A 24,678-nucleotide genomic window follows, 5' to 3' on the forward strand; every position below is an offset into this window, starting at 1 on the left:
ATCCTGCAAAGGCCGGGAGCCTCCGAGGGCTTCCCTTGCCGGGTGACCCTCAGGCCCCCCAGCAGTGCTGAAACCCTCGGAGACGGACAGAAGGAGAGAGCGTCGGCCACGAACAGTTACAAGGCTTGCGTTAAGAGACGAACACTAGTACTCGAGGCCTCCCCCCCGCCAGGGCCGGACTTGCTCGAAAGGGAGCATCGGGCTGGGCCGACAGGATTTGGTCCCCCCCACCTGTTCTCCGGCCCCTCGAGAGGCAGACCACGCGTTAACCAGCGGAAAACAGGTTTAATGCTGCGGTTCCCAGCACCTGCGGAGAGTCCGGGTCATCGGTGCCGCGCTCCCAAGGCACCGCCCGAGGCCCCTCACACAGAGGACAGAGTCAGGAAGGCGGCCAGCCAGGCCCCGCTGCTCCTCAGGCGGCTTGCTCGTCCGCCTTCTCTGAATTCCGGCTCGCGGATGTTCGGCTCCTGCGTATTGCACAAGAACTCCGAACAGCAGTGCGCGTACAGGAAGGGCATAGGCTCGACGAGGACAAAGGACTTGAGTCCCGGAGCAAACGGAGCACTTACTGGACAATTCCTGGAGCACTGCTTCGAAACATAGAAGAAACGCGGATAGAGTCCTGACAGGAAGTGAAGAAGAGAAAGGCACCACGTGAACTGAGAGCAGCGACACCAAAGCGCTTCGGGCCTGTGCCCGTCCCATCCCGACCTTCCGGTGCCCCCGCTCAGAGGCCACTGTCGAAGAGGCCCCTCGTCTACAGGGCGATCGGGAGCCACCGCCCAGGACGGGGTCGGGCCTTTGTGTTCACGGACTTTGTAACCACGGGACAGGCAGGGGAGCAAGGGGCTCTTGCCCATCCTGGCCGCTGCCCGGGGCTCAGCGCCGGCCTCTCCTTGGGCCGGCGCTGTCACCGTGAGCCTGCTGTACACGGCCCGGCTCCGCCCCGGCCGCGGGGTCACGCTGCTGGCTTCGCCTCATCTGTGGTTCACGGCGACAATCGCTTTTCCCTACGAGGTGATGACGTTCACGCGGGGCTGGCGCGGGTCCCAAGCACCCCCTCGGCACCCCGCGTGTTTCCGGGAATGCGGACCCGCCGGTAGGGGTGACACTCTGCCTCCCAGCGCTGGGCGCTGCTGGGCCTCCGCACTCCCCTTCGGGGGCTTCATGCGGCCTGGAGCTCCCGGGTGACAGACGCGAGACAGAGAGGTGGTCTCCACCCTTCTTAAAGCACACAACACTCCTTCCAGAACATAGCGTAAGCCCCGCCCCTCATTACGTACACCTCTTGTAACAGCACTTCTCCGTGGGGCGGTTGAAATGAAGGCTTTCGTCGTTCATTTAAAACGAATACAGATAAGCCTAGTCTTTTCTTCCCGCACCCCAATATTCCATCGCGTCCAGTCCTGGCGCCCCGCCCTCCGTCGGCACCGCTCTCACACAAGCTGGCCTGTCACCTGCCTGTGTTCTGACGTCTCGGGACTATCCTCCGTTTCTCTTGAACGAACGTGATTACCTTAGTTACTCTGTTGAGAAAACCCAGACAGACCCCAACTGCTGAAAGGATTGACCGACTTTCCTGTGAACCCGGGATGCACGGAGATACTCACTCACGGCAACGGAAATACAAAAGTGAAAATCCCTAGGACAGTTTGATGGATTTGTGCAACCGAAACTATTCTCTATCTCGCAGACGTGACACTTCAGGGTTGCAGCTGAAACGGGAAGAAAACCAGAGTGAAATACCACCGCTCTCCAGGCCTATCGGAGGAGCACCGCCCCTTCCCCCATCTCTCCCTCCTCCAGGGAGCACAAAGCCACGGGTCCCGAGTCCTTGTATTCTCCCCTGGGCTGCCCTCACCCTACCTCTCTCACACACACACGCACACACACACACACGCGCGCGCGCGCGCGCGCGCGCGCGCACACACAGCACCTCAAGTTCAATGGCTCAAAAGATTTGCAATCTGCCTTCCAGGGCCCTTCCCACTCACCTTCCCCACTCCTCCCTCCTCCGCCCCAGGCCCTGCATCCCCTCCCCTGGGTGTGGCCCGCTGCCTGGTCTGCATTAGGGCAGGACTCGCTCCCCGCTCCCTGGGGACAAGCCGGTCACCCTTCTGCGGCTGCTCCAGTTCTCTGACACAGCCCTGGATGGTCGGTCCTGTGAGGGCCGGGCCACGCGTGGCGCCCAACCTGATGTCTCCCAGGAAGGCAGGGACACCGAGGGGACAGCACGGTGCTGGGGAGTAAGCCAGGATTCCGGCCACTCCTGCCGGCCCTCGACAGGGGAGCCCCAAATCAAGAGGCTCCCCCATCGGGTGTCCAAATCCACAGGCTGCCCTCCTGACGCTCTCTCGCTCCCTGACCCCCGTGCCTGCCACCGCCCTGGGGCCCCCGCGGGGTCCAGACATGGGTGGCCACCCCGTGTCTGCAGAGGCATTCTGGCCCGCTTCCTTCTCCCAGCCCAGGGGGTTGAGGGGCCCAGACTTACCTTGTTTTCCAGACACGGTGACGTTTGTCTCCACCCGCGGCAGGCCCGTGACCAGGAGCAAAGCGAAGAGAATCATCGTTTCCGTGGTGCCTGGCCCTGGACACGGGGAGTGAGGCCACGCGGTCAGCTCTGTGGCTCCGGGGTCAGACCTGGCCGCCTGGGAGGCCACCCCGTGGGCCCAGGGAAGGCAGGGCGCTCCCTTGAAGAGTGTGGACGCCTACTGGCCATTCCCTAGTCCTGTGACCCAGTTTAGGCCCAAGCATACACGCCCACCAGATCCCAGTTCTGCACCGTCACCCTTTGCTCCCACCCCAGCCCTCCAGGACGGTCTCCTGAACCCACCCTGCGCGGGCCCCACCCCACCCTTGACAGCAAAACAGGCCAGGGGTGGCCCTCTAGGCCTTCCCAGCAGATGAGAAGTAACTGCAGCCATGGACGCTCACTGAAGGGACTGGTGTGTTCGGCTTCAACGCCCTCCGAGACGCTCTCTGCGCGACGATTATTAGGTATGTCGATCGTTATACACGCAGTTGGTCGTTTCTTTACGTGACGCGTCCGCGCTTCTTTTTAAGGTTTCTCTCGGTGGCCCCATTTTGTATGTTTGTTTGAGTTTTACCTTCATCCTTACATCTCTCTCTTTTCTTTAACGTTTATTTATCTTTGATGGAGAGAGAGCGAGACAGGGCACGAGCGGGGAAGAGCAGAGAGAGAGGGAGACGCAGATTCCGAAGCAGGCTCCAGGCTCCGGGCTGTCAGCACAGAGTCTGACGTGGGGCCCGAACTCACAAACCGTGAGATCACGACCCGAGCCGAAGTCGGATGCTTAACCCACTGAGCCACCCTGGCGCCCCTATACTTACATCTCTTGAAACAACTTTCAACTTTCTTTCTCCAAGTTTTGTCGTGTAATATTTGCTCCCCGGGTTGTCACTTTTCAACGGCACCCCATCCTTCCCACCCATCACCCTGCTTCACAACGGACCGCTTCCGACGCAGTGAGCCCGTGCTCCTGTCCTCTCCCTTCGTGGCCCGGTTTTAGTTGCGTCATTTCTGCCTCATCAGATCAGACAGAGGAGAGCAGAAGTATCCAGTCCTATAGATAAAGAACCATCATTCCCCAAAGCAAACACTGGCCACACCGAAAATCAACAACACGTCTTGCGCCCGTCAGAGCACTGAGGTCACAGAACTGGCGCTCCCAAGTCTGGCGAGCCAGGGGTGCCCCGCGAGGCAACCCTAAATATGCTCACCTGGAGCAGAAGCTGCGGGAACCACGAGCCGGTGGGAGCCCTTCACTGTGATTTTGACAGAGGGCTGGAGGCTGAGTGCCAGAGCAGGAAGAGCCGTCCCCGGGCTGGGGGGGGGGGGGGGGCGGTCTCCCGAGCGCACAAGGGTCTCCATCCAGCCCCCAGCACTTCGTCTCCGAGCCCTTTCTTTCTCTGAGTGGGTAACAGCCGACAGTGCCACACAACACGCCCTCCCTCCAAGGAGCAACGCGTGAGAAAGATTCGAAGCTAAAGCGGGAGACGAAAACAAGGACACCGAGAGTGTACGACCTAAGGCGACGACAGCTACGGCAAACTGGGCACAGAGTCCAGGCCCCGGGGCCCCGTAACGTGAGTGCTCGCGCTCAGGGCCTACTTACCGCGCTTCCTCTCAACCCACAATACACGACCAACTGGCAGCCGGACACACAAGGCATGCCCGGAGCCAAGATAAACCATCCGCAGAGGAAAAGCCAGCACGAGGATGTGACACAGGTGACGGACAAGTCACCTTCGTCAGAGAGGGGATGTGAAATGACAGGACCAGGACACTAAGAGCGCCGGTGGAGAAGGCAGACCACACGTGAGAACAGATACGCAACGTGAGCTTAGGAAGGAAAACTCTGAGCGTCACATGGGAATGCTAGGAAGCAAAACCACGTCTTTTAAAAAAAAAATTTTTTAATGTTTACTTATTTTTGAGACAGAGAGAGACAGAGCATGAAGGGGGGAGGGTCAGAGAGAGGGAGACACAGAATCCGAAACAGGCTCCAGGCTCTGAGGCGTCAGCACAGAGCCCGACGCGGGGCTCAAACTCAAAAACCACGTCTTTTTTGATGAAAATGAGGAATGTGTCGGGTGGGTCACCACTGCCCTCGACACAGCTGCAGAAAGACTCCGCGAGCTTGAAGACGGGTCGGTAGAACTCTCCTTGCCTGAAACGCCAAGACAAACACAACAAGAAAACAGAACAGAATGTCCAAGAACCGTGGCACGAGCTTCTTTTCGGTAACACCCAGCTCCCCGAAAGACCAAAAGGAGGAGGAGGGATGGCACGGAAGCATCCCTGAAACCATACTGGCTAAGGGCTTTCCAGCGGTCCCGACAGACATCGCTGTGGAGACTCGGGAAGCTTAGAGAACAGGACGGGCACAACCCCCGAAACAAACAAATACACACACACAAAACCACCTCTACCGAGGCGTGTTCAAAGCACAGAAAATCACAGAGAAAGCTTTCCGGAACCCGGAGGAAGAAACAACACACGTGACGTGCCAAGAAACAAGAAGAGGGCCTTCCGTGCACTTCACATCGAACCACCCAAGCAAAAGCCCGTAAAAAGCATTTCAGGTGTCGGAAGACGACGTCTGCCAACCTAGAACCCGGTAGCTAGAGGAGCTCCCCTTCGAAGCACAGCAGACTGTAGTTTCTTAACGCCCGCGACACCCACCACACAGTGTGTCCACTGCTCACTTCATCTCTCTTCCGGTGTTGAGTCCACGATAAAATATAGCAATATGTTTGGAGGGGAAATCCTATCACCTTTCAAACATCGCAGTAAATGAAAACTAAAACACACGCTAAAAAAAAAAACCAAACTGCGAGGAAGCTCTCTTGACACATTTACCTGCGATTTCTGTACGTCCACACCTTTTCCGCCACATGCACTGAGCACAGAGGCTCGGTGCGCATCAGCAGAGTGCAAGGCAGCTCCCGGAGGGTCAGCATCCAGCAGCCCCCTGCACAGGCCCCACCGCCCCCCTCCCCACCTGCACCGCCCCTCCTGACTCCTCTACCCACCTAAGCCTCCCCTGCACCTCCCGTCCTGGCTCCTCTCCCCACCCGCACCTCCCCTGCACCTCCCCTCCTGACTCCTCTACCCACCTAAGCCTCCCCTGCACCTCCCCTCCTGGCTCCTCTCCCCACCTAAGCCTCCCCTGCACCTCCCCTCCAGGCTCCTCTCCCCACCCGCACCTCCCCTGCACCTCCCGTCCTGGCTCCTCTCCCCACCCGCTCCTCCCCTGCACCTCCCGTCCTGGCTCCTCTCCCCACCCGCACCTCCCCTGCACCTCCCCTCCTGGCTCCTCTCCCCACCCGCACCTCCCCTGCACCTCCCCTCCTGGCTCCTCTCCCCACCCACACCTCCCCTGCACCTCCCCTCCTGGCTCCTCTCCCCACCCGCACCTCCCCTGCACCTCCCTTCCTGGCTCCTCTCCCCACCCGCTCCTCCCCTGCACCTCCCCTCCTGGCTCCTCACCCACCCGCACCTCCCCTGCACCTCCCCTCCTGGCTCCTCTCCCCACCTAAGCCTCCCCTGCACCTCCCCTCCAGGCTCCTCTCCCCACCCGCACCTCCCCTGCACCTCCCCTCCTGGCTCCTCTCCCCACCCGCTCCTCCCCTGCACCTCCCGTCCTGGCTCCTCACCCACCCGCACCTCCCCTGCACCTCCCCTCCAGGCTCCTCTCCCCACCCGCACCTCCCCTGCACCTCCCCTCCTGGCTCCTCTCCCCACCCGCTCCTCCCCTGCACCTCCCGTCCTGGCTCCTCTCCCCACCCACACCTCCCCCGCACAGCAGCTACCAGGCTCCCCCACAGGGCACTGCCAGCAGCAGGCAGGCCTTTCCACACACCCCTCAGCCCTCCTCTTGCAGGAAGTCATCCACCTGGAGCTCAGCGGAGTTCCCCTCGTCGAACCCCCTCCACCCCACCCATCCCCCCACCCCCGCAGGACAATGCTTGTCCTGATGTACTCGCTGACCCCGACCTCAAGAGCAGCTTGGGAAAAGTGCTGGGACGTTTCCTGCTCCTACAGGTGATGGGCAAACGTGCCCCTCCGCCACCCCGCCCCCTCGGCGGCCCTGAACGCAGACCCTGGCCCTCTCCTCCAGGCAGGCCCCCCAGGCACCTGGCAGGGCCCGCTCCAGCTGCAGGGTCTGGCGGGGAGGCGGGGAGATTTCCGTCCCTGGAACCGGCGGGACCCAGCCAGAGACCTTTCCAGAGCACAGCGGCACCAGCAGGGAGGCCCAGAAGGACAGGCAGGAAACGGTGGCCTTGCGGAGTAAGAAGGCTCTTCCGACCGGGACCCCGCCCCCACCGGTCCCCGCGGAAAAGCCACGCGAGGGACAGCCACGCGAGGGACGAGGGACCAAGCGAAGCCCGACGGGACCGGCCCCGGCGCCGGCAAGGAAGCGCACGCTCTGCGGGCGGAGGTCAGAGAAGGTTCCAGGAGGCTGAGGGTCGCAGTCAAGGACCCGCTTTTCCTTCTGGAAACTGAACACACGACGTCAAACTGGGCCCCGCACAAAGGGCCTGGAGGAGGAAAGCGCAGAAACTGCGCGGAGAAGAGGTCCAGGCGGGGCGGGCGGGGCGGGGACTCCGGGGGCCCAGGGACCCCCGGGCAGCGGCAGGGGCAGCGCCGTTGCAAGCACCCCCCACGCCAGCCCTGGGCCACGCCCCGAACCTCCTGGACCCCATGTCGCCCCCCCCCCTTCACCCTACTGAGACTAGCCAGGCCTTCTGGAACCTTCCAGGCCCCCCCAGGCGTCCAACCTTCTGCCGATTAACTTCCACGCTGCCCGCCTGTGAGGTGAGCCCCGAACCTTCCGGAACCTCTGGCGCCGCCGGACTCTCTGAGAGGGGGGCCTTCAAGGCTCGTGGAACCTTGTGGAACCCGAGTGTGCGCGTGCGCATGCGTGGGCGCGGGGCCTGCCGGGAGTCGCGCGCGCAGCGACGGAGGCCCCTCCCTTGCGGACGCGCCCGGGCTGTGGGCTGCGGCCCGGAGAGTCTTCGCGCTCACCCTGCTGTGCCCGCCGCTTGGAGGCCTCGCCGTCCAGGGTTCCAGAAGGTTCTCTGCGGTCTCTGTGGGGACGCGTGGGGACGCGTGGGGACGCGTGGGGACGGAGGGCGCAGGGGGCCTGCGGGGCGGCGTTCGAAAGGGCGGTGGGGGGCGGGGGGCACCGTGGGCGCCTGTCCCGGGCCCTCAGCGGGGGGCGGCTGGGCTGCCCGGGTCCTCGCGGGGTGGGGACACGGCGGGTGAGGCGGCCCCGCCCACACGGGCGCCACCCCAAGCCCCAGTCAGGCGCTCCCCCAGACAGGCGTCCCCCCTCAGGCAGGGACTCCCCCAGAGAGGTGAACCACCCCCCAGGCAGGTGCTCCCCAGACAGGCGTCCCCCCTCAAGCAGGTACTCCCCCAGAGAGGTGAACCCCCTCCCCCCAGGCAGGTGCTCCCCAGACAGGCGTCCCCCCTCAGGCAGGGACTCCCCCAGAGAGGTGAACCCCCCCCAGACAGGCGTCCCCCTCACGCAGGTACTCCCCCAGAGAGGTGAACCCCCCCCAGACAGGCGTCCCCCCTCAGGCAGGGACTCCCCCAGAGAGGTGAACCCCCCCCAGACAGGCGTCCCCCTCACGCAGGTACTCCCCCAGAGAGGTGAACCCCCCCCAGACAGGCGTCCCCCCTCAGGCAGGTACTCCCCCAGAGAGGTGAACCCCCCCCAGACAGGCGTCCCCCCTCAGGCAGGTACTCCCCCAGAGAGGTGTACCCCCCCAGGCAGGTGCTCCCCAGACAGGCGTCCCCCCTCACGCAGGTACTCCCCCAGAGAGGTGAACCCCCCCCAGACAGGCGTCCCCACTCAGGCAGGTACTCCCCCAGAGAGGTGTACCCCCCCAGGCAGGTGCTCCCCAGACAGGCGTCCCCCCTCAGGCCGTTGGCTCCTCCCCCCACGCGCGGCCACTCTCCCCTTACAAGTGGCCAACCCCCTCAGACAGGAAACACCCTCCCCCCCAGGCAGGTGCTCCCCAGGACAGGCGTCCTCTTCCGGCAGGTGCTCCCGCCCAGGTGTGTGTGTGGGGGGCGGGGGGTGGGAAGCAGTTTTCCGTCAGGATCCCGGGCTCGCAGACTTGGGGGTGCAGATGGGTCCCCGCGGGAACGCTGGGCGAAGCGGGCACTGCCAGGTGCCGGGCGGGTCCTGGAGCAAGGGCCAGGGTCAGGGCTCAGGTGTGGGGACCCCCGGGCCCTCCCCCGCCTGCGCTTCAGGGCCACCCGATTCCGCGGGAGGGGTGGGGTGCGGGGTGGGGGGCAGCGGAACGTTCTGGCGCACACTGTGGCCACCGCGCAAGTCAGGCTGCCGGCCTCCAAGGGAGCAGGGTGGTCACCGCGTGCCGCCCCGCATTTGTCCATCGCCTGTAGGATGTTTCCGCAGGGAAACATCTGCGTGGACGGTGTCCCGGCACTTTTCCCCAGCTGCTCTTGAGGTCGGGGTCAGTGAGTACCTCAGGACAAGCATTGTTGGGGGGGGCATGGGGACCTCGGCTGAGCTCCCAGCGGAGGCAGGCCCAGGTGACTTCGTGCAAGAGGAGGCCTGAGGGGTGTGTGGAAAGGCCTGCCTGCTGCCTGTAGAGCCCGGTGGGGGAGCCTGGGACCTGCTGGGCAGGGAGGTGCGGGTGGGGAGAGGAGCCAGGAGGGGAGGTGCAGGGGAGGTGCGGGTGGGGAGAGGACCCTGGAAGGGAGGTGCAGGGGAGGAGCGGGTGGGGAGAGGACCCTGGAAGGGAGGTGCAGGGGAGGAGCGGGTGGGGAGAGAGCCAGGAGGAGAGGTGCAGGGGAGGAGCGGGTGGGGAGAGAGCCAGGAGGGGAGGTGCAGGGGAGGAGCGGGTGGGGAGAGGACCCTGGAAGGGAGGTGCAGGGGAGGAGCGGGTGGGGAGAGGAGCCAGGAGGGGAGATGCAGGGGAGGTGCGGGTGGGGAGAGGAGCCAGGAGGGGAGGTGCAGGGGAGGTGTGGGTGGGGAGAGGAGCCAGGAGGGGAGGTGCAGGGGAGGTGTGGGTGGAGAGAGAAGCCAGGAGGAGAGGTGCAGGGGAGGTGTGGGTGGGGAGAGGAACTTTGAGGGGAGGTCCAGGGGAGGTGCAGGGGAGGTGTGGGTGGGGAGAGGAACTGTGAGGGGAGGTCCAGGGGAGGTGCAGGGGAGGTGTGGGTGGGGAGAGGAACTTTGAGGGGAGGTCCAGGGGAGGTGCAGGGGAGGAGCCGGTGGGGAGAGGAGCCTGGAGGGGAGGTGCAGGGGAGGAGCGGGTGGGGAGAGGAGCCAGGAGGGGAGGTGAGGGGAAGTGCAGGAGGGGAGAGGAGCGAGGGAGGGGAGGTGCAGGGGACGTTGGGGTGGGGATAGGAGCTGGGAGGGGCTGGTGGACACTGGTGGACCCCAAAGCCTCCCTCCGGGATCCCCACACCCTGCTCACGTGGGTCCTGCAGACACGCATCCTGTGAGGTGGCCTCTGTGACGTGCAGGCTGCTGACGTGTGCCCCGGTCTCCTCACCTATAGGTTCAAGTTCCTGCAGGAGATGATGCTCCTCTGGGCCTTTCTCCTTGTCATCTGGTTGCCTCAGGTCATGCTGGGAGGATATTCTAAGTATTGATTCCTCTCCCTGTCTTTCCGGTGATAAGACTTTAGTGTTATCCAGGGTCAGAGAAAGGGTCTGGGTGGGATTCTGTCACCTTAGGCCGCCGGGACCCCCGATGTCAGTGCAGTTGGTGGGCACAGGGTGGGTTTGGAAGGGTCCCCGAGCTAGGTGAGGGTCGGGAGGGCGTTTCTAGCTCGGCCCTCCCTCACCTGGGCAGGACGGCGTTGGAGAGTCCAGGGAAGTCTGGGAGGGCGCTGGCCTTTTCTGACTGCCAGGCTCTCTTGGGCACAGGGACCGTCATCTGCGGGGCAGAGGGTCCCCTCAGCTGGCTCCCTGGCGGTGCTCGCCGGCGTCTGTCTCTGGGAACAGGAACAACTCCCGCGTGTACCCGGTCTCTGCCCGGAAGCTACCCTGGCCAGAGCGGAGCCCGTCGAGGGCCGGGCGGTGGAGGCCTCCAGAAGTCCTTCAAGGCAGGGGGAGGGCACAGCCAAGTGTAACGGTGGACGGTGCCCGGGGCGCTGGAGCCAGATGCTGCTTACTGTTTCCTCAGGGACCTATAATCTGAAATGTTACGATTGTTGGACCATCAACAACTTCTTTTGTACAAGTATGACATTGTGTCCTAAACACCTCAGGCGCTGTGTGACCATCTCTGTTCGTAAGTACCTGTTTGTCTTCCTTGCGCGTTGTGAATTAGGCACCCCACCTGAGCACTTTCAGGGAGCTGTCTGATCTGCTCTGTCTTGGACCCAGCCCCGTGGCCCTTGGCCTGCTCTTTGCCTAGAGGCACCCCAGCCTCTAGGCTCAGCCCCAGGAGAGGCCGGTGTGCACCATCCTGGAGAGCCAGGCACCCCGCAAGGTGGGGCTGTCAGGGTCCACGTGCACCATGGGGGGTTGCCAGACCCTAGGCCTCCGCTCCGTGTCCGTCCTTGGTGGCGGTGCTGGTGCCCCCGAGTGGCCCGGGCGGTCCCTCGTTGCCCATTTGATTCAGGCTGGTGGGGGGAGGGCTTCCAGCTAAGTAGGCCCGAAAAGCGGGCATCCTGCGGACTTCTCAGGGCAAGGGCTACTGCACACGGTGGGCAAGGCCAAGTGTGGGCTCAGGGCAGAGCGTGATTTTTCAGGGTGCTCTTGGCTCTTACTCAGAGGCTCAGGTGCCCTGAGAAAGGCGTCCCGCTCGCCAGGGCCCTAAGCTGAAGCACAGGGTCGGCCAGAGGCCAGTGACCATTCGATGAGCCTGGGAGGCTGCAGCCAGTGCAGGGCCTGGCAGGGAGGCAGTGGCCCCGTGTGGGGCCCTGCCGGGGGCCTGTCCTCTGGCCCCTGGCCTTCCCCAGTGTCTCTTTGCACCTTAACGTGCCATTCTGTGTTCCAAGCCCCCTGCAACACGGTCTTCTTTCTGCCTCCTCTCGGTGGTACCAGCTGGCCTACCCTGTGGGCATCTGGGGCTTTGGAACTCAGGAAGGAGCTGGAATCTGTCCCGGGTTCCTGCAGCAGGCACCTGTTGTGTGCAGGTCTCGGCCTATCGACGTGCAACGATATGGTGGGACTGGCCCTCGTGGTTCTTGTGATGACTGAGGACGCCCTCGGCGCGGCCGTCAGGAACTGGGAACCCACAGGGCTGTGGCTCACGAGTCCTGGAGCTTCCAAGGCACACGGCCAAGTCGTGGTGGGACGAGAGATGCACGGGCTGGGAGTGTGCCTTTTCTGGGCTCAAGGGGGACATCTGGGGTTTCCCGGGCCCATGTTCATTGGTGAGTTTACAACACGAGGGCAGGACTCTAAAACGCGAGAAGAAGAGAAATCAGAGACCCGTGATCAGTTCTGGAGCCCCACCAAGAGCCCTGGAACGAAGGAGCCTCGGGCGGTAGCGGTGCGGCGGTGTGGGCTCTGTATCTAGTCCAGCGGCTGGTGGTGTTTCCCCCAGAGAGCCGTCCTTGAGGTGGGTGCCTTGGCAGTCAAAGCTCCTCAGGCACTTGCGCCACAGGAGGAACAGAAGCCACCTTCAGAGCTCCGCTGCTGCCCCTCTGGGAGACCCCGGTGGGTGGCGAGTTGCCGCTCTGGGAAGGCTGCTTCTGAAGGGGGCGTTGGGCTCTGTTTCCCAGCCTCTCGCCCTGTGTGGCTCTGGGCTATACTTGGCCCAGGGAGAGCCCGCATGAGGTCTGCAGGGCTGAGGTGAAGCAGACGGTTGGTCTCGAAGGTCGTGATGGTTCTGTGGTGATGGACGCCAGGGGACCCCATCCAGCATCTCCACACTTCATCCTGCTTCACGTCCACCCCATCAGCCCCGTTGTCCACGAACTGTTCCTGAGACGGTAGCACTTGGGTGGCCGCTGGCTTGCACAGGCGACAGGTGTGTGGGTGAACACCTCAGACATCTGCACGAGAGTCTCCTGTGTGTGGGCCGAGACGGGGGGCGGGGGCAGAGAAGCATGGCGTCCATATTTTCCTCCCAACTGTTCTCGTCCCCCCGGCCCCGCCCCGCCTCAGTGTCAGATAGACCTGGTTTTAGACTGCCGGCACCAATAAGCAGATAAGCCTCTAAGAGATGGTCGACATCTTTGGTCATTAGGGAAATTAAAATTGAAAACACAATTAGGTGTCTCTAATCAGAGTGACCGAAGTCAAAAACAGTGGCCACACCAAAGGCTGGCCGGGATGGTAAAGAAACCAGATTTTCGTATGTGGCCAGTGACAGTGAAAAATGGGACCACAAATTATGGGGAATGCGGTCCGGTTTCTTGAAAACACAACATGCAGCTACCGTCGATCCCCGAATTGCATTTCTGGGGCTTTTCCCAGAAGAGTTGAAACTTCACCTGTGCGAAACCATGCGTGGATGTTTGTCCCAGAGTGGTTTGTAGCACCTCGATCCCCGAATCAACCCAGACATCCTGGAGCACCTAAACGGTAAAGACACCGTGGTGAGTCCACCTTGGGCATTACTCGGCAGTAAAGCAGGGCAGCTACTGCTCCGTTATCCTGAATGAGTGTCCTGGGAAACACGGGGAATGAGAAAGGGCCAGCTCCAGAGGTAACTGTCCATGTTTCCTCTTATAGACATCCTAGAAATGACCAACTTCTAGAAGCGGACCCTGGAATCGTTTTGTGGGAATCAATGGCCAGGCATTTGTGTGGGAAAAGGGTGGGTGTGTCCATATGAGGGATGACTGTGGTGTAAGCCTGGTGTTCCCCGTCACCGCTTTGAGAGCTGGTGCCCTAGTCACGCTGCTGCACTGCTGTCTGGCCACGAGGTACCGTTGGAAGTGACTGAGTCCAAGTGCACGGGAGCTTTCGTATTTCCTGAAAACGTTTTGAAGGTACAATTATCGGAAGTAAGACACGGAACATCAGAAAAGCAATTTAAGATCTAACGGATTGCTAATGACACTAATATTAAAATGGATACAAGTAGGAACCCATGACTTTCAGAACAAACTAAATGCATATGTTTTGCTTCATAGAGGCATGCTCTCAAATGAGAATATAAAAACTCTGAGAATAAAATACAGAACATGGTATACAACGTAAATACCGACCCCAAGCTCTTAAGCACGCACTGTGGCAAAGCTAACGTGAACTCAAGGGCGTTGCTTGTGTGAAGAGCAGAACAGCACTGGATGGAGATGAAAGGGTGAGAGAACCGGGAAGACACCAGCATCGAAGTGCACACACGCCCGATGATGCAGTAGGAAGGGCCCCACCGAAAAATGGCCCCAGAGCTTAGGAAATGTAGGTAGGGGCACAGTCATTAACATACCTCTGCCAATGGCTGCCAGGTAGCTAGAGCAAGGACCCCAAATTTACCAGAGTCATACAGCTGGGGTAGACCAAGTCTTTCTTTAAAGGAGCAGAAGAAACCCCACTTAGCTTAGTAAGCCACCTAGACTCGTGGCAAGTGCCCCACACTGCCTGTGAGGGGGTAGGAGAAGCCACGGAGTGTTGGTAAACAGAGTGATCGTTCCTATGTCCCAACAGATCTTTACCCATAGACACAGCTGATGGACTGGGACTGCCCCGTGGGCTCTTGTTTGCCAACCTCTGCTACAGAAGGTCTGAAGGATGCTGGTTACGAAGGAGGAATACTCATGATGTGTGACAGCAGAACCACCCATGACCCAATACACGTTTTTCACAAGATCGCTAATGACGTTTGTGATACTGAGTTCATTCCAGGACCTAATGCAAGCATCTACACGTGTCAAAGGAAGGCATTTCTGCAGAGTTCCTACTCTGTTACAGTGGACTTAAACTAGAAATCGTGACTCCAAAGAGAACTGGGGAAACCTCCACTCCTTATAATCACACAGAGCAGTTCTGAATAACCAAAGACCCAAAGAGAAGCCACATGAAATTTAGGAAAGAGGAAGGACTCCATGATTCTAAAGCTAGGACGTGGGGAAAATGAGTGGAGTGCAGCAAAAGCCGAGTCGAGAGCGCAAATAGACACTCTCGGCCTCTCGTAGAAGAGAGAACGTGTGCCAAGGCCCCAACTTCCACTCAGGAAGACAGAAGAATAGGAAATCCACCCAAAGACATGAGGTAGGGAATGTCAGGAAGACAGCAGAAATCCTTGTAATGGGAATACAAAAACCCAGAAAGAATCCCCACAAAGCCAACAGTTGATTCTTTGGAGGGATTCATAGTATGGGTAAAATGGGGTAGGGGAGCTCAAAGGCAGAAACGTAAAATTCACACTTTCGTTATCAGAAATGCAAAGGGGGGGCATCCATCAGAGGCCACTTTTTTCTTTCCCTTGTAAAGAAAACAAGAAGCCTCTATGATAGCCTTCCTGTGACACATTGGAGAATCGTGATGAAATGAATCACACCTTGAAAAACACAGTTGAATTGGCTCTGACCCACAATGAGATTGTAAAGCTGAAGTGCCCTGAATCCTTTCTGGAAAACCTAGAAATGGAAAACCTGGAAATCCTTTCTGAAAACCAACTAGAGATTGCGTCTCTGGCAAAGTCCACTAGCTTCGTAGGAGAAATCACCCTACCGTACACAAACTCTTCCAGACAATAAATGAGGAGGATTGCTCCCCAACACATTCATGAAGACAGTCTGACTCTAACACAAAGCCTAGGAAGGACGTTGGAAGGATGGAAACCACAGACAAACCTCTCCTGTGACTAGAGCTGCAGCGGTACTAGCCAGATCTGAACCAATAGAATCCTACTGTGGATAAGCTATACCACACCCAACGGAATGTTGTATCCTGCATGGCATCCTGGAACAGGAAAAGAACATTAAGGGGAAAAGAATGAAATCTGAATAAAGTGTGGGAAAATGTGCCATAGGATGGCAAATGATGAGAGACAAGAGGGGCCTGGGTGTAGGTGTTTAGAACACACAGACACACACACACAGACACATACACACACTGCAGTGTGGCTTACAATTGAAACCCACTAGTTCAGTTCACCATCTTAGCAAAGAAAATGGGAAACATCACAGCCACAGATGCTGAAAACTGATGAAATCCAGTATCCTTTCCAAATTAAACAAAAAACTGAGGAAATGGAAGACGAGAAGTCATTTTCTGTCCCAAGGAAAATACTGGAACACTTTTCCCTTGTGGTGAAAGTGGGGTCAGAGGCCTCTTGTCACGACCTCCACTTCCACGAGGCAGAATTATGGGTGGCTCAGGAATTATTAGGTCACTGGAAGAAATGATACACACAGTGGCTGGGAAATAGGAAGCAAGCAGCTACTATTCACCAAAGATGATGAAGTTTGGACATAAGCAGTACCTTGGGCAATGGCCCGAAATACAAGGTCAGTACTCAAAAATCAAATTAAAAAACCTATGGTGTATTTATACAACAATGAACACGTGGAAAATGAAATGTGCAAAAACACACATAGCATTTGAAAACCACCACATACCTGGAAACAAATGCAAGCAGATTTCTGCAAGATTTCCATATCGAAGCTGTGCAACAGGTGAAATGGAAGGACTTAAACCAACGGGTGAGCCAGGCTTCTGGATGGAGCAACCCAGTAGAGGTAGGACAGCTGTTCTCCTCAAGTTCATCCTCAGATTCCATGAAATCCCAGTCAGAGTCTCACCAGGCTAGTGTGTGTGTGTTGGGGTGGGGGTGGGGGCAAGTTGATTCAAAATATTCAAATGTTTATGGAACTTTGGGGGCTAGGAATGTCCAAGGCAATCTCGTGGAAGAAGAGAGGAACAGAGAACCTGCACTCTTACACAATATTCTTTCATCTCGTCAATGCACATGGTCTAGTGTTGGTGTTGGGATTGAAAAATAGACCGACAGTGGAGAAAAGAGATCTCAGAAAAAGCCACATGCTTTCTGACAACGTTGACCCAGAAGGTTGTAGGGAAAGACACTCGTCGGCACTCACCAGTAGTGGATGCAGGAAATCTTATACACATGATTTACACAACAGAAGCACTTTCAGATGCTTTCTAGATCTCCATGTAAATAGTAAAAGAACAAAACGTGGGCTTTATTTTTTTGGAAGGGAAATGTAGAAGAATGTATCCCTGAGATAATTAAGAATTTAAGACACCTGAACAATATAGTGCTGATCACTGATGAGGAAAATCGGTAACTGGGATTACATAAAAATTCATAACTTCTGCCCCCGAGAGGATACTGGTAAGTGTAAAGATGCCACAGATGAAGAGAAGGCCCTTTAAAACACTGTCTGCCCAAGGGCTTATATTCCGTATATGGAGTGAACAACTTCTACGAATCACTACTTGAACAAGCAGATCATCCAATAGAAATTGGAGCCAAAGGCTTGGAGGCTGTTTACCAGAAAATGATATCCAAGTGGGTACTAAATATAAGAAAAGTCATCCAACGTGAACGTTTCTGGTGGAAATGAAACTCAGAACTATGGTATGGTAACACCAAAAGGAATGATTAAACATTCACAAATAGCTACTTGTGTGGTGGCAAGATGTTGAGGTGGACACGATCCTTTGGAGTATAAATAGGTTCACCCGCTCTGGAAACCTCTTCAGCAGCGTCTGCTAAAGCCATATGTATGCATCTTAAGGACTCAGCATTTACCACCATGTCAAGAACTCACACATGCTCACCTCAAGACGAGGATGAGAATATTCACTGCAGAGCTCTTTGGGGGAGGTAACAGCCAGAAACAATGCTAACGCCCATCAGCAGTCAACGATGGAATGTTCATCAGTGGAAAAGTGTACAAAGGGGAGAGTAAACCATATACAGCGCTGGGCCACATCAGGGATGGGTTTCCCAAACACAAAGCAGAGAAAAGAAGCCAGACCCCAAAACAGACAGTACAGGAGTTCATATTCACAAAGTGCAAAAAAGACAAAACTAACACATAGGCTTGGAAATCCAGACATTTCTTATCTTTAGCCTTGGCTGCTTTTAGTGCCTGATGGAGGAACAGAGGCGGGAATTTGGTAGTTTTTATCCAGTTCTGTTTCTGGAGCTCGTGCCGGTTCCATAGTTATGAGCACTTCCTGAAATCCAGTCAGCTGTCAGCTGGCTTATGAGTGTGCACTCTTCCGTAGAACGTTGGACTTCCAGAAACCCTCATGTGGCAAATAGAGACAAGCAAGTGACGGGAGCTTAGCTGGGAGTTCCTTCCTTTGACCTCAGAGCCATGAGTGGAAACGTCAACGGTGGCAAGTTCCAGGGAGAAAGTATTGGGTAAAGACTGGGGTCACAAGGGAGCAGAAGTGGTGAGTGAGCGCCGAAGAATTTAACTCAGGGACTCTCTAAGGAGGCCTCAGATGGCGCCTTGCTCACATGGCCAAGTTACACATGCTTGTGCATCTTAAGGACTCAGCCTTGGTGGTTGGCCAAGGCTGTTGGGTGAGCCCACCAGTCAAGGTAATCACAGTAGTTGTGGGACTCTGCTGGCGGTGGAGCACCCTGTCTGTGCTGGGGCGCAGGTTGGCATTAAGCGTGCATCGAGGTTTATATGTTGGGCCAGGAGCTGGGAACACCTGGCCGAGGGTCCCAGGCGGGAGCTCGTCCTAGAGGGGCCACACTGAGTCTCAGAAAATCAGGTGAGGGCCACATGGACGGGGCACTTCACTTCAGGGTCTGTGTGATCCTGTGAGACATGAGGGAAACATTTCTTTGGCCTCCGTTCTCTTTCTAGAGCCCTGAGATTCTTAGGACAAATAATGAACAGGACATTTCATCTGTGCAGCCATGTGCCAAGGCACCTTGATACTATTTAGAGACAGCCAGAGGCAGAGATGAGATGGCCGTGTAGACAGAAAACCATCTCCAGGAGAAGTTGTCCATGGAGGAAACAGACCCTCTGGTGGCCTTTCTTGGGCGTTCTTTATCCGTGAAAATTCTAGGCCACGTAGTCACATCTGGGGATGTAAAACACTAGTTACTGAGTGAACTGTGCTTTGTTTTTGCAAGCAGAAAACCTGAAATCAATGATTTTCATCTCTACTTTTTAAGGTTTGAACAGTCGGGAGCTACTTGTTTACAAGAACTGTACGAGCAACTGCACATTTGTGTATCCAAGCGAAGTGCCTGATGAAGCCCCAAGATCAAAATTTTTTAAAACTAATAGTTTCTATTTTGTTCGTTGTTGTGGTAGTATTAATTGCAATGAAGGAGGTCCTATTTCTCTTGAAAAGGATATTGTACATGAGGATATAATTGAGGAGCGTGTAGTAGCAATGGCACACATGGGGGAGTCACCATTTTCCCTGAGCATTGCCTCCATCCTGGTCAGCCATACACTGACATGAGAAGCCCTCTGGGAGGGTCTGGTCTCTTCTCTCATTCCTCAGAGCAAGTTCACTCTCCTTTCCTCCCTTGTGAGCCAGGGATACTGACCCACAGGGCCCCAGGTGGACCAGTTACCCTTTCCCAGCTTATTTCAAGAGAGAAATAAAGAACATTATTGCTTGGGTACTGCTTACCTAGAGATTTGTTTGTGGTTTTAGCATTTGATCTGTTTCTTCCTCTTTAGACATCATCTTGCAAATAGACCAAAACATCTTGTTGCTTTAGCATGCAGAGATGGAGTATTTTTTTAAGTTTATTTTTCAGAGAGAGAGAGAGAGAGAGAGAGAGAGAACATGCATGGGAATGTGAGCAGGGAGGGGCAGAGAGAGGGAGACAGAGCCCCATGCTGGGCTCAAACTCAGGAACCATGAGATCACGACCTGAGCCTAAATAAGACGCCCAACTGCTCAACCAACTGAGCCACTCAGGTACCCCAAGAGACTAAGTATTTTAATTAAAGGCAAACAGTTATGGGGGAGAGTGTACGAGTTCACTCAGAGACGTCCCAGCTATGCTCAGACCACAGGCACCTGAGGCCACCTGAGACTCTGTGCTTTAGTTCTAAGGCGGGGATGATGGAAGCTGAGAGGGAGCTGGGCAAGAGGTGGCACGTGGATATCATGGCCTGATGTTAGAGACTGTGCCCAGTGCCCAGTGTGGGCCAATCAGACAAGTTGTGCACGAGCCGCAGTCCTCCCTCAAAGTTGGGCCTATCCTCCCACCAGGGCTAGAAGGTCTCCCAGGTGCTGACATTTGAGCAGGGGGAGAGGCTGGGAGTCTGCTGGTGACCACCTTGAAATGGCATGGAGACTTCTGTGCTGAGGTTGTCATTCTTGCACATGTGGTGGTTTCAGAAAAGAGGTGTGAGGGGAACAGAAAAGGAAGATCTTCTTAGCCCTCATCCTCTCCTCCTTTTTTAAATCAAACTTGAGTTAAAATTAGATGAAATTCATGTAACATAAAATGCATCATTTCAAAGGTATAATTCAGTGGGGTTTTTTTTTTTTTACTATATTCACAATCTTGTGCAGCCATCACCACTATTTAATTCCAGAATATTTCCCCCTCCCCACAAAAGGAAACCTGCATCAGGTAAGTGGTTTGTCCTCATTCATCTGTAGGTCTTTGCAACCACTGATCTGCACTCAGTCTCTCTGGATTTGCCTCTGCTGGGTCTCTTGGACTTGGTTCAGGAGAGAAGCAGAATCAGTATGAGACATAAATATATGTGGCCAGAGAAGAAGGGAAGAAGAGAGTTATGGGAGGAAAGGGAGTGAGAAGAGAGACCTAACTTCCATCAGGAAAATTAAAAAGGGACTTCTACATACCCTTCATATAGTAAAGCCAAAGCCAAAGAACACAGAAGGCCAAGAGTTGATCTTAAAAGCATCCAGAGATTAAATAAGGATCACAGTTAGGGATGTTAGTGCAACTCTCGGGCTACCTTTCGTTGTGAACAATACAAGCCAGATGATACTAGACCAGTGTGTTAGTTCATGTTTACCGCTGTGACAAAATACCAAATGGAGAGTATGGATCCAACACAGAAGAAACTTATTCCTTCCATAAAGTGTAAAATGAGAATTCCTAGAAGGCAAGTAGCTCTCCTGCTAGCAGTAAATTCAACGTGTACTGTCCAATGTTTCCAGGTCCAGCTGGTGGGAGAGGGCAAAACATGGAGAATTGTGTGGGATGTTTCCATGGTCTAACGCCAGAGGAGATGCACATGATATTTGTGGCAATTCCATTGATGAAAACTTAGACACATGACTACACCAACTGCAAGATAAGCTGGGAAGTGTAGCCTGTGTATGTGTCTAGGAAGCAGAGGACGTGTGATTGATGGACAGTTAACATCATCTGCCCCCTTTAACATCTTCAGAAGGCTAAAATAAAAGCACTTCATAACTGGAAAAAACACTGTACAAAATGATCATTGAAGACGGTGGCTAAAATAAACATTTTCAGATCAACAATTTTGAGATTGACCTCTACCAGCAGAACCTTACAGAAATTTTAAAGAATGATCTTTAGGAAAAATGGAGTTTATCTACTAGGAACATTTTAAATACAGAAAAGAATGGTGAGCACAGAAAATAGTGAACATGTGAGTAAATGGAAACACAAATCCAATCACATCTTTATGGTGTTAAAGAAACAAAATAGAACTTTAGCTAAAAAGAGCTCTAGGGCACCAGGGTGGCTCGGCTGGTTGAACATCTGACTCTTGATTTTGACTCAGGTCATGATCACACGGTTTGTGAGTCCGAGCCCCACATCAGGCTCTGCGCTGACAGTGTTGAGCCTGCTTGGGATTCCCTCTCTCCCTCTCTCTGTGTGCCTGCACTGCTCACATGAGCGCATGTGCACGTGCTCTCTTGCTCTCCTTTTCTCTGTATTTCTCTCAAAATAAACATAAAAAAATGATTCTATAAAAAAAATCTCTAAAGTTAAAAAGATAAGCTCTAAAGTGTCTGCATTTTGTTTTGAGATGCCATTGAATACTTTTGTATCTTAAGTTACAAAATTCTTTTCAGAATGTCTAAGATAACGACCAAGATGGTAGACATGGAATATATATCTTCCAAAATGGGAGAGAAAGGGGAACAGAGTTTAAAAATGGAGAACTTGGAGGAGGATTCTGGGAAGAAGTGGGAAGGGCACAGAACCTGTCTCACCACCTGGACAATGATTGCACTGGCAGAATCAATCTTATGTAACTATTTTGGAAATGTGGCATCTGTTTAAAGCTTGAAACTTCCAGGGAAAGACTTGGACAGTAAGATGTAGTCAATTTGAGCCCTTAGCATGGTAGCAACTACCCATCTCCCACCTCATCTCACAGCGGACACCTGCCCATATGCTCCTGGAGCATCTTGCACACAGCTGTGGGAGCTTGGGTGGACAAAAAGCACCCTGTCTTCCAGATGTTGGGGATCCGTGCTCTGATTGCTGATTGCTGCTTCCAGTCACAGAGGTTCCAAGAAGTTGAATGAACTCCAAGGAAGTTGAACTCAATGAGACCCCATCAAGACAGCTTAAAATGAAAATTTCAAGAAACAAAACAAAACAAAACAAAACAAAAATAGTATCTTAAATGCAGCAAAGAGTAGTGAATCATCCCATACAGAGGATCCTTGAGAAGATCATTGGCTGATATCTCATCATAAATGGAGGCCAGGACAAAGTGATAAAAGAAAAAAATTGTCAATCAAGGATCCTATATATGGCAAAACTTTCCTTCAAAAGTGAGGGGGAAATTAAGACATTTCCTGATAAACAAAAGTTGAGTGAGTTTGTGCACTCTAGACCTGCTCTGCAAGAGATGTTCAAAAGAGTCCTGATAGGTGAAATGGAAGAACACTAGACAGTAATCAAAGCTATGTGGAGAAATGATCTCAATATAGATAAATGCTTTGGCAATTATAAAAGCAAACATTATTGTAACAATAACTTGTATTAGTCCTTTAAGTTTAAACTGTACTTTAACTTTGCTTTCTACATGATTTAAGAGACTAATACATTTAAGGGAAAAAAAGTATAAAAACTACTATTACTGTAACTCAGATTTTAACTCTAAACTTTTTTGCTATGTAATTTAGAAGACTAACACATATAAAAGAATTTTTAGTTTATGTTTGGGGACACACGGTTTATAAAGATGTAAGTTTGTGATATCAACAACTAAAATGAGTAGGGATGGGTGTGTAAAGGAGCAGAGTTTTTGTATGCCACTGAAGTTAAATTGGTATAAATTCAAATTAGAGAGGTACAACTTTAGGATGTGAAAGGTCATTCTCACGGTCACCACAAAGAAACTCACTATAGAATACATACAAAGGGAAATGAGAAAGGAATATAAATTTCACTACAAAAAAATCAACTAAACACAAAAAAAGACAGGAATGCAAGAAAGAATGTACAAAAAGCTGTCCAGATATAAGAAGTAGGGAGCACAATGACAGTAGGAAGTCCCTCTTTATCAGTAAGTACTTTAAATACAAGTGGATTAAGTTCTGGTCAAAAAACAAAGATTGGAAGAATGGATATAAACATATGACACATCCAATAAAGGATAAACAAATATGTGATATATATACACACATATATATTTAATGGAGTATATATATGGATTGTATATATACGGAATATTATATGTATATAACAGAGTATTACACATCCTTAAAAAAGAATGGGATCTCGCTATTTGTGAAAACATAGCTGGACCTAGAGGGTATTATACTAAGTGAAATAAGTCAGACATAGAAAGACAAACACCATATGATTTCACTTATATGGGGAATCTAAAAAACAAAGGAAATGAACAAACAAAACAAAACAAATCAAAACAGAAACAGACTCATAGATACAAAGAACACTGATGGTTGCCAGAGAGGAGAAGGTGGAGGAATGAGTAAAAGAGGCTATTAAGAGGTACAAACTTCCAGTATACAATAAATAAGACATGGGGATGAAAAGTACAGCATAGGAAATATAGTCAATGATATTGTGATAGCATTGTATGGTGACACATTGTAGGTATACTTGTGAGCATAGTGTAATGTATAGAATTCTCAAGTCACTATATTGTACATATGAAACTAATATAGCCTTGTATGTCAACTATACTTCAATTAAAAAAAAACAACAAAAATAACCACATGACCTAACTATATGCTGTCTACAAGTGACTCGCTTGAGATTGAAAGACACAAACAGTTTGTAAGAGAAAGGATACAAAATGATATTCCATGCATATAGTGACCAAAAGAGAACAGGGGTGGCTATACCAACATTAGACAAAATAGACTTGAGATTTAAAATAAAAAAGCTTAGACAAAGAAGGACATCATATATGAACAAAAAGTTTCAGTACAGCAAAAAGATGTAATAATTATAAACATTTGCACACATAACAGACCATCAAAATATATGAAGCAAAAAATGACAGAATTGAAGGAAGAAATAGACATTTCTACAGTAACAGTTGGGGAATTCAAGATCTCATACATGATAGGATGGAAAACCATAGAGAAGATTAGTGAGGAAATGGACAATAATCCAACTGGACCTAACAGACATATTCACAACACTCTTCCCGACAACATTCTTCTTAGGTGCACAGGATAGACCTGATAGACCTGGAGAGACCATATGGTAGGCCATGAATTAACTCTCAGTAGGTTTCAAAAAAGATATTACACAAAGTATCTCCTCTGACAGGAACAGGACAAAGTTAGAAGTTAATAACAAAAGTAAAACTGGAAAAGCCACACAACTGTACACAAATGGATCAGGAAGAAGTCATACGGGTAATGAAGTAATAAAAACTCGAGATGAGAAAAATGGAATAGAGAATAGAAAGAAATAGATAATGAAACCAAAATTTGGTTCTTTGAAAAGATCAATGAAATTGACAAACCTTATCTAGATCAACTAAAGAAAAAAGAGAGAAGGCTCAAATTATGAAAATCAGAAATGAAAGTGGGGACATAACATTGATTCCACAGAAATAAAAATGATTATAAAAAAATAAAAATAAAAATAACATGAACAACTGTACACCAAAACCTGGGATAATCTAGATGAAATGGATATATTTCTAGGAAAAAAAACCCTACCAAGAGTAAGTCATAAAGAAATAGAAAATATGAACAGATCTGTAACTAGCAAGGAGATTGACTCAGTAGTCACAAATCTCCCAACAACAAAAATCTTGGATCTGACAGCTTCACTGGTGATTCTACCAAACATTTAAAGA

The 24,678-nt window shown here is 53.1% G+C and overlaps 2 protein-coding genes across 3 annotated transcripts; one reads left to right on the forward strand and one right to left on the reverse strand.

Moving 5' to 3' along the window:
- Positions 1-265: 265 nt before the first annotated feature.
- On the reverse strand, positions 266-7,448 carry LY6K (lymphocyte antigen 6 family member K). 2 transcript variants are annotated; one of them, XM_047842833.1, is made up of 4 exons: positions 7,306-7,448; positions 2,492-2,587; positions 1,611-1,715; positions 266-622 (listed from the first exon to the last, which is right to left on the reverse strand). In XM_047842833.1, the coding sequence occupies exons 2-4, from the start codon at positions 2,565-2,567 to the stop codon at positions 363-365; spliced, it is 441 nt and encodes a 146-aa protein (XP_047698789.1). In that variant the 5' UTR covers positions 2,568-2,587; positions 7,306-7,448; the 3' UTR covers positions 266-362. The 2 variants fall into 2 exon arrangements, with proteins under 2 accessions (XP_047698789.1, XP_047698790.1); XM_047842834.1 differs by lacking the exon at positions 7,306-7,448 and adding an exon at positions 2,935-5,481.
- Positions 7,449-7,451: 3 nt separating this feature from the next.
- Positions 7,452-19,032, forward strand: GML (glycosylphosphatidylinositol anchored molecule like). Its single transcript, XM_047842832.1, has 5 exons — positions 7,452-7,600; positions 10,063-10,145; positions 10,692-10,799; positions 11,650-11,889; positions 18,582-19,032. The coding sequence occupies exons 2-5, from the start codon at positions 10,082-10,084 to the stop codon at positions 18,875-18,877; spliced, it is 708 nt and encodes a 235-aa protein (XP_047698788.1). The 5' UTR covers positions 7,452-7,600; positions 10,063-10,081; the 3' UTR covers positions 18,878-19,032.
- Positions 19,033-24,678: the final 5,646 nt, after the last annotated feature.

This window comes from Prionailurus viverrinus, chromosome F2 (genome assembly GCF_022837055.1).
Source record: "Prionailurus viverrinus isolate Anna chromosome F2, UM_Priviv_1.0, whole genome shotgun sequence".
Lineage (NCBI taxonomy): Eukaryota > Metazoa > Chordata > Mammalia > Carnivora > Felidae > Prionailurus > Prionailurus viverrinus.

What these genes read in the sequence shown, in the direction of transcription:
- LY6K (XM_047842833.1), bottom strand. Translation starts at nt 2,567, where the DNA reads ATGATTCTCTTCGCTTTGCTCCTGGTCACGGGCCTGCCGCGGGTGGAG. An exon ending in CACCGTGTCTGGAAAACAAG is followed by an intron (nt 1,716 to 2,491) that starts GTAAGTCTGGGC and finishes TTCCCGTTTCAG; the next exon opens with CTGCAACCCTGAAGTGTCAC. An exon ending in TTGTATTTCCGTTGCCGTGA is followed by an intron (nt 623 to 1,610) that starts GTGAGTATCTCC and finishes ACTTCCTGTCAG; the next exon opens with GACTCTATCCGCGTTTCTTC.
- GML (XM_047842832.1), top strand. Translation starts at nt 10,082, where the DNA reads ATGATGCTCCTCTGGGCCTTTCTCCTTGTCATCTGGTTGCCTCAGGTC. An exon ending in CTGTGTGACCATCTCTGTTC is followed by an intron (nt 10,800 to 11,649) that starts GTAAGTACCTGT and finishes TGTTGTGTGCAG; the next exon opens with GTCTCGGCCTATCGACGTGC. An exon ending in TCCCGGGCCCATGTTCATTG is followed by an intron (nt 11,890 to 18,581) that starts GTGAGTTTACAA and finishes CTACTTTTTAAG; the next exon opens with GTTTGAACAGTCGGGAGCTA.